This window comes from Phallusia mammillata, chromosome 1 (assembly GCF_965637545.1).
Source record: "Phallusia mammillata chromosome 1, kaPhaMamm4.hap1.1, whole genome shotgun sequence".
NCBI lineage: Eukaryota > Metazoa > Chordata > Ascidiacea > Phlebobranchia > Ascidiidae > Phallusia > Phallusia mammillata.
Genome location: NC_137252.1, coordinates 12,714,811 through 12,722,853, shown reverse-complemented (window position 1 = coordinate 12,722,853; position 8,043 = coordinate 12,714,811). Strand labels below are relative to the sequence as shown.

At 33.8% G+C, this 8,043-nt stretch overlaps 2 protein-coding genes across 2 annotated transcripts; both read left to right on the top strand.

Annotated features, from left to right (window-relative positions):
• Positions 1-265: 265 nt before the first annotated feature.
• Positions 266-1,308, top strand: LOC145203627 (uncharacterized). The gene has a single exon (XM_080075888.1). The coding sequence runs from the start codon at positions 535-537 to the stop codon at positions 976-978; it is 444 nt and encodes a 147-aa protein (XP_079932014.1). The 5' UTR covers positions 266-534; the 3' UTR covers positions 979-1,308.
• A 58-nt stretch (positions 1,309-1,366) lies between these two features.
• On the top strand, positions 1,367-8,039 carry LOC145203468 (S1 RNA-binding domain-containing protein 1-like). The gene is made up of 17 exons (XM_080075860.1): positions 1,367-1,445; positions 2,113-2,256; positions 2,398-2,515; positions 2,885-3,123; positions 3,586-3,727; positions 3,931-4,062; positions 4,143-4,213; positions 4,399-4,496; positions 4,595-4,716; positions 4,914-5,041; positions 5,115-5,289; positions 5,465-5,571; positions 5,736-5,869; positions 5,929-6,142; positions 6,835-6,920; positions 7,029-7,249; positions 7,819-8,039. Exons 1-17 carry the CDS (start codon positions 1,375-1,377, stop codon positions 7,981-7,983), a joined length of 2,367 nt encoding a protein of 788 aa, XP_079931986.1. The 5' UTR covers positions 1,367-1,374; the 3' UTR covers positions 7,984-8,039.
• The last annotated feature ends 4 nt before the right edge of the window (positions 8,040-8,043 follow it).

Genomic DNA, 8,043 nt, shown 5'->3' with positions numbered 1-8,043 from the left:
TATGAGTACCAAGGCGATCGAGTTTTGTTGATCACAATTCACAACATAGTAACATAGAAAACAGAAATCTTGACATAAAGATAGACCCGCTTTTAAACCAAGCCAAATATCATTCTAGTTTGCCTGTTAAATGTACTACATTCAATCAATTTTAGACATTTATTAACTCAGCTATAACACTCATTTATACTTGGATACCTAAACAAGCAGATAACTAAAACCCATGTCAAAAGATTGTTTTTTTGGTTTTTGGCTATATTAAAAAGTCAAACGAATGTTTTCAGTTGCATCAGGGTTTATTAATGAGTTAAAAGCCGTTGTGCTTTTGATAGGGGGGTTGATTTTGAGGGCTTGACAAAAACAAACAATTAATTTATTCGGCATTGTGCAAAAAGAGTCAGTAGCAATACCTTGTCTTGTAACAATAGATTGTAAATTTGCAGTGAAAATTTAGGAACCTGGGGGAAAATCTGTGTTGGTATACTTCAAGTGTGTCAATAAATTAAAACATGTTTAGTTTTTAGTTGTTATACAATGACAGATACAAATACCAAAGATACGGACAAACCTCATTCTACAGAGTTACTTGATTGTAACCTCAAGAAACAAACACTTCAACCAAACCTAAATATTGTTGGTGAAACTGCTGAAAAAACTTTTAAACTCGCAACACAATCACGAACAAGAGAAGTCAATGAGCTTAAACTTGCAAACCAATCATTGACTGAAAGACTTAAAATGTTTTTGCCAAAGCTCGAGGCCGCAAACAGAGAGCTTGCAAGCAAGAATGAAGATGAGCTATCAAACTTGGACATTGAAAATGTTGAGCATTGTTCAAAAGTTGTGGAAATGGACATCGCCATGGTTCAAGATGTGCAAAAAACTGCCTTGCAACAATTTTTGGAGGAACTTGATTCTGACTCTAGTTCATCTGAATCTGACTCAGATGAGTTTGATTTAAAAACTTCTGTCACATAATTAAACCAGTCTAAAGTTGTTGTTGATAAAATAGGCAATCAGACATTCATGTCATATTTTTTCTGTGAGTATTGTGCGTTTCAATTTTCTCTTTTTTCACTGATATTAAAGTGTATTTTGTCCCTTTAAAATTGGATTTTACTTTCAATGCTTTATTGTTCATTCTGACCTTTATTGAGTAAAGTGCATATGCCCCAAAGTGGTTTCTTTGCAAACATTTCTTAGCTATCAAAGCTTATTTTCATTATTGCCCTTAGTTTGCATTAGTGATGAGGTGTTTTGATTTTAGCATATCTTTTGCATGCTGAATTTTGTATTTTTACTCGTAGATAGTTTTTGTAAATGTTTAAATTGTGTAAATAAAGCTGGAGTCACTCTTAAAAGCCCATCATCATCATGGAGAGTGGTGTTGTAAAAAAGGAAGTCTTGGATCCTGTAGAAATCTTAGCTAGAGATTTTAACCTGTCGTAAGTTTTTTCATGCTTATAACTATATAGGTAAAAGTTATTTATATGGGTTAGTTTTAGAGGGGATACATGTGTAATGGTTTTGTCTCTTTCCAGTAAACCATGACCCTGGTTGACCCTCAAGTTTCTTGCTTTTTTAGTTGGTATTTTGTACATCACTGCATTTGAAAGCATTTTTGGATTTTTATTTGAGGTTTTAATTGGACTCACCCAAGCTTTGCACATTTCCTACCCTTTTTAAATACTTTAGGTCAGAAATACAAATTTGATTGGTGCTGTTTGCTTGTTTTTGACAATTTTAGTAACTACTCTCATAGCTCCAAATATTTGTCCAAACACAACTTCTTGTGCATGCATTAAAAGCTTCACGACATAAGGGAAATGATTGTTAGGTCTCTGATCAGCAGAGAAGGTGAAAAAGTTCACATGCATCCAAAACAAAATATGATTTTTTTACATAACAATGTGGCCAATTTGGAAGTGAAGTATCATATTTTGAATTTTCGGAATGGTGCAGAAATGTTTAGGAATATTTTTTTGTAATGCATTTTTATCTTAGTTATTTGTTCAGTACAAACACTTGAAAAAAAACTCGAAAGCAGCAGTAAACAGTACTTTGAAAAAATTTAACTAGAATGTTTTTGTTTTTTCTTCGATTTTTGTTCAGTTACAAGACAGCAGAGAAACTCATCAAAATGATTGAAAAAGATGAATGTACTGTTCCATTTATTGCTCGATACAGGAAAGAAGCAACAAACCAAATGGAAGCAGACAAGTTGCGGCAATTTGTCGATGCTTTAACTCAACTTAGGTCTGAATTGGTTTTGTAATATATGCTTCTCAACTTTAAACAAACATAATAGTGTTTTGATGAGAAAGTGTTGTACTTTTTTGGTGCTTTAATTTTTTGACTTTACATACATATGTTTTGATTTGTACATTTCTTTTGCAGAGATGTGCAAAAGAAGGCTGAGACCATGATCAAAAACATTGAGAAACAGGGTAAACTCGATACAAAACTGGAAAGGTCTATTTGTCAGGCTGAAACTAAAGAGGAATTGAATCATTTGGTAAATGACAAGTTATTAATAAAACAAGTACATTTTGGATATTTATGTAGTTTATGTTGTTCAACAAGAGTTAATTTACTCGTATTGTATTTTATGCTTATCACAACCAATTGCAGAAAGTTAGGTTGCAATTTGCATGCCTTATTTTGTACTATAATTCTATTATGCATAAATTTTAAAAAAGGATTGGATCATTCCAAAAAATATTTGTAGACTCTGAGAATATGCAGACAAATAAATAATGCATACTTTCCTAGTTTAGCTGTTTTAGAATATAACATGAAAACATAATGTATCAAAAATGAAATTACATGTTTTGTCTGACTTTTTGATAGTATGGTATACTAATACCGAAAGTTTCTCTTTTAGTTTGCACCTTTCAAAGGAGACAGAAAACACACTTTAGCTGACCGAGCGAGAACTATTGGATTGGAAGAGGCAGCTCACAAGTTTATGGATTATCGAAAATCTAGTTACGATTTTATGGGCTTGGTCGACAACTCGGTTGAGGGTAGAAAAGATGTTAAACAAGTTCAAAAAGGAATTCAACATCTTATGGCTGAAATTGTTGCAAAAGACCCAGGAACTTTGGATAAAGTTAAGAAAATGTAAGTACAGATAAAATACAATAGGAAATAAACGTTGATTAGGAAAGTGGTAATACCTACTTTGCCCATAATGTGTATGTATGTATTGGTTCACTTGTAGGGTTCTGTAATTGATTGACTTCAGGCTTTTGTAAATGCGACCAAACGTTTCAGGTAATAAAGTACCTTTTTATATACCTTTGTATTTGGACACTATATTAACGAACAGCAATAGTGTGCATCCTTATGGCAGCATAAATATAGCTCAAAAACAGTGTTTCTTGTGTATATAACATTTGCTTGTGCAAAGTGTTAATATGCACAGGTACTAATGACCATGGGCTTTACAGTAACTGTGTGTGATTAAAACATTTACCATGAGAAAATGATAGACAGTTGATTTAGTTTTTTTTCTACTGTCATGCTACAGTAATGCAGAATTTACAGCAGCACAACTGATAAGTGCATCATTTAATTTTCCAGTTTTCCACCAAGAAACATGGTGCTTGAGACAAAAATTTATGTACCAAAGAAAAAGGAAGAAGCAGATGGTGTGAAGCTGAATGAAAAATATCGCATTTATTTTGATTTCCGTTGTCAACTAAACTTCTTGAAATCTTATCAAGTATATAATGAAATTGTTATCCCATTTTGGGTTTTAAAGCAGACATCTTTATGTTTAGTTTGATGAAACTGTTGGTCATGAATAGCTGATATTTAGCATGTTTAATTTGGTATTGAGGATAAGATATGGTGATGCTTTTTGCTGAGTACATTATTACTAGATTGACACAGCTCTATGTTACTTTTTATGTGTTTTGTATTCAGATACTTGCTATCAATCGGGCTGAAGCTCAAAAACAGATTACTGTGAAAATTGTAATTCCTGATAGAGATGAGAAAACTTTCTTGTCGTGGTGTGAACGGACCTGGATTAAATGTCAGGATGCAAGTGACAAGGTGTCAGGCATATCTTTGTTACGTTGTAATGTCAAGGTCTAATTTTACAACTCTTTTTTACACTTTGTATGCTTTTGCAGAAACTTGCCAAGCATAGTATTGATGATGCTTACACAAGACTAATTAAGCCACTCGTGATTAGAAGGGCAAGGTACAAACATTTTTTGAGACATAATGACCAAAAGCTGGTGTTTTATTTTAACTTTTCATAATTATCACTGAGCATTGTTATAAAATACTCTTTTTTAAAAATGTCTAGTACATAGTATACTAGTAAAAATTTGGTAATGTTGATCAAATTAAGTCAAATAAGCTAAAACACAAATCAATTGTTAGGGCAGAGTTGACACAGCGTGCCAATTTAGATTCAGTGGAAGTTTTTTCTCGAAATCTGAGTAAACTATTGCTTACTGCACCAGTTCGTGGAAAAATAGGTAAGTTTAAAAAGCTTTCAGATAAATGTGAACAAAGGCAGTGTTTTGTGTAATGTGCTTAGGTGCAAAAGTACACTAACTTAAAATCAATGTTTCAGTACTTGGCGTTGACCCAGGATACAGGCATGGCTGTAAATGTGCTGTTGTGTCAGAAAATGGGGACAACATTCTTGCAACTGATATTTTTTATTTGCACAACAAAAATGTGGCATTTTCCAAGGTTAGTGACAAAAAAGTTATAGTGAGCATAAATCCATTACCAATACCATAAAAAATGTAGGCACATGATATTCCAGGAATTCTTTTTATTTTGCTGGGATGGTTAATACTAAAAGTAATCTTCGGGTTAACAATACAATGCCTTGATAAAAACATGCTTTCTACAACACAGCAAATATTTTTTTCCTAATTGTTTAGATGTTGAGACTTTACAAAACACACAAATTTCAAGTCATCGCTATTGGAAATGGTACAGGCTGTGCAGAAGTGGAAAAATTTTTTGCCAGAGTTATTTGTGAAACTGGTAACCCCAACTTATTGTACTGGTAAGCAGTTTGCTTCATTATAGAAAAGTGATTCACAATAACAGTAACACGTAAATATTTTTTTCCATATAAGCACTGTTAATGAGAATGGAGCATCAATATATAGCGTAACAGATGAGGCAAAGTCAGAACTTCCAAATCTTGAGCCAAATCTACGAAGCGCTGTTTCCATTGCACGCAGATTACAGGACCCTCTTGTGGAACTGGTTAAAATTGATCCAAAACATATTGGCGTGGGAATGTACCAGGTGGGTAAGTACCAATGGATTTTTCTCAGGGTTTTCTTGTGCAAAAGTTTTACATATTTGAAAACAGATCAGAAGAGTTTAGTTTGTTTTGGCTGGTGATATAAATCGCAAAATTGCAATGATATTTTGAAATCGTTTGAGTCATTGAACTTCATGCAAACATGTTTTTTCTCAGCATGATATCCCTCAGAGTTTGCTTAAAGCAGCTTTATCAAATGTTGTTGAAGATTGTGTCACTTTTGTTGGTGTTGATTTGAATGTTGCTGGTCCATCATTACTGAGGTAAGCGGAAAAACACAAAACTATTGATAACTTTTTTTTACCAAGTTGACAAGTTTTTGAATTGTATGATATAAGAAGCTATGCTAAATTTTTATATTGTCCAAAAACAGAATGAAAGCATGTGTCTTAGTTATACACATGCAGTACAGTCAATTATATCACAGGCATGTAGCTGGTTTAAAGCCAGCTCAGGTGAAAAATATTGTAGAATGGAGACAAAAAAATGGATCTTTCAAAAACAGAGAACAACTTCTTCTGGTAAAAGGAATTGGGGAAAAAACTTTTAAGCATTGTGCAGGTAAAACCACCTCTTTTTATTTAGCGTTTTGATAAGGTGATACATGTTTGTTATCCAAGGTTTTGTGAGAATTTCAAACAAACAACCTTACGTTTCTGTGCCTAACGAAAAGACGACAGTTAAAAGTGAGGCTGATTGTAAATCACTCGGCAAGCGAAAAAATAAAAAGGACGGTGGTGTTTCAAACAAAAAACAAAAACTATCAATGGAATATTTGCCAAATCCTCTTGATCAAACCAACATCCACCCAGAATCATATGAGATAGCAGAAAAGTAAGTTTTCACAAAAGTTTTGTACTTTTTGCCTAATTTCTGGTTGTGGTTATTTCGAGTGTCCCCTATTTCACTGCATGCTAGATGTGTTCAGTCCGACTTTGTCATCTTGAAATGCTTTTGAGATCAACTCTATTAAGTATGACACCTTTAATTAGTGATGGGACTGGTACCCAGTACTCGGTATCGATGGTATTGAACGATTTCAGTGGTATCGATACTCGGTATCGAAATATTTTGTCTCAGTTTTCGATACTGACATGCGAATACCGAAGGTCAGTTTAACATAAGAACACAGCCAACTTTATGCCAATATTTGCTTCGGACAGCACAAAACCGGGAAAAAGTTCCGCCCAGTCACGTATATTTTTTTCGCTATCGTGTGGAGATCACATTTTTCTGCATGTGCGTGTGTGCGTCTGTACCCCGACCATGGTAAATAAATTAGCCAGTGGTATACAACTAAGAACAACAATGTACTTTAGTACTCGGTAATCGTACTTGGTAATCGGTATCAAAGGTGTATACATGTGGTACTCGTACTCGGTACTCACTTAAAAACCTGTTATCGTCCCATCACTACCTTCAATAGGCCTGTGTGCCAAGACTGCTGGTCTACATAATCTCTTTGGGGCAGATTGTAGTAATCAACATATGTTTATCATAGAACTCTAAAATAGTTTGTGTGTTAGGTTTCTGCAGCATATGCATTGTGACATCACCAAAATTGGTAAAGCTGAATTTGTTTCACAACTAAAATCATCAATGACCAAACAATGTAAGTAAACAAATTATTTTTTTACATTTTTATGTAACAAATAAAACGAACAATTTTGTAACATTTAAAGTATATTAACCTTTTTTCACTTCCGATATTATTTTTAAGGTATCTCAAGTCTTGCCAAACTATTCTCTGTGGGTGAACCGACAATGCAGCTAATTATAGATGGTTTGTCACAAATAAATGGTTTTCGTGACATTCGGGAATCGATGGAGCCATTGTTGAGGAGAGGAAATACCAATGACATAAAACCTGGTGATGTTGTCAGAGGAAGAGTAGCAAATGTAACAGACTTTGGTGTTTTTGTTGACATTGGAATTGGACAGGTTTGTGATGCAATTGTAGTTTTTTTTACTATAATCTCATTAGTGTTTTAATGCCACAAAGTGGGTTCAAATATAGACATTTTTCAGGTGTCTTGTATTTGTGATAGTACTAAATACCACATGTTACAGCATGCTATCACAACGTAGGCAGTTTTAAAGGACATTAATGCTTTTGCGAAAAATTGTAAATTTGGCAGACTTTTGAGAGCGCCTAAAGTTGTACTAGAATCTGGTCTAATTTTCCCTTGTTTGGAATTGTATTCTCACATTTTACACACAATGTGATATTTTAAGCAGCAACATGTGGTATATAGTGCCACCCTGGTACTTGCATCATTTAAAAACTTAATTTGGACATAATCACATATCCATATTACAGTACTTCACAAAATCAGCACATCTAAAACTGACTTGCTGCTTTGTAATTTTGTTCTATTTCTTTCAAACCAACATACTTAATATACACCCATGACAATTCCCTTCCCTAAATACATTGAACACTCACGAGTTTGAAGTACAGTCACAGAGATTGGGCATTGCTATATTAAGAAAGCAATCCTTTTTTATAGGATGCGTTGCTGCATCTTTCTAAAATGAATGGGCGATGGAACGAACTAAAGGAAATAATTGGACCAAATGATATAATCACAGTTTCAGTGCTGAATACCTTACAAGGAAAAACTTCCGTTCGACTTGTTTCAGCTGACTGTGTGGAAAAACTAAGATTTGTTTAAGAGTGTAGCAAAAGGGTTTCACAAGACAGAGTTCTTTTTGTGTTGATAATTTAGAAGACA

Coding starts and splice junctions, on each gene's coding strand:
- LOC145203627 (XM_080075888.1), top strand. CDS start 535: ATGACAGATACAAATACCAAAGATACGGACAAACCTCATTCTACAGAG.
- LOC145203468 (XM_080075860.1), top strand. CDS start 1,375: ATGGAGAGTGGTGTTGTAAAAAAGGAAGTCTTGGATCCTGTAGAAATC. Junction 3,728..3,930: donor ACTTCTTGAAATCTTATCAA/GTATATAATGAA, acceptor TTTTGTATTCAG/ATACTTGCTATCAATCGGGC. Junction 4,717..4,913: donor AAAATGTGGCATTTTCCAAG/GTTAGTGACAAA, acceptor CTAATTGTTTAG/ATGTTGAGACTTTACAAAAC.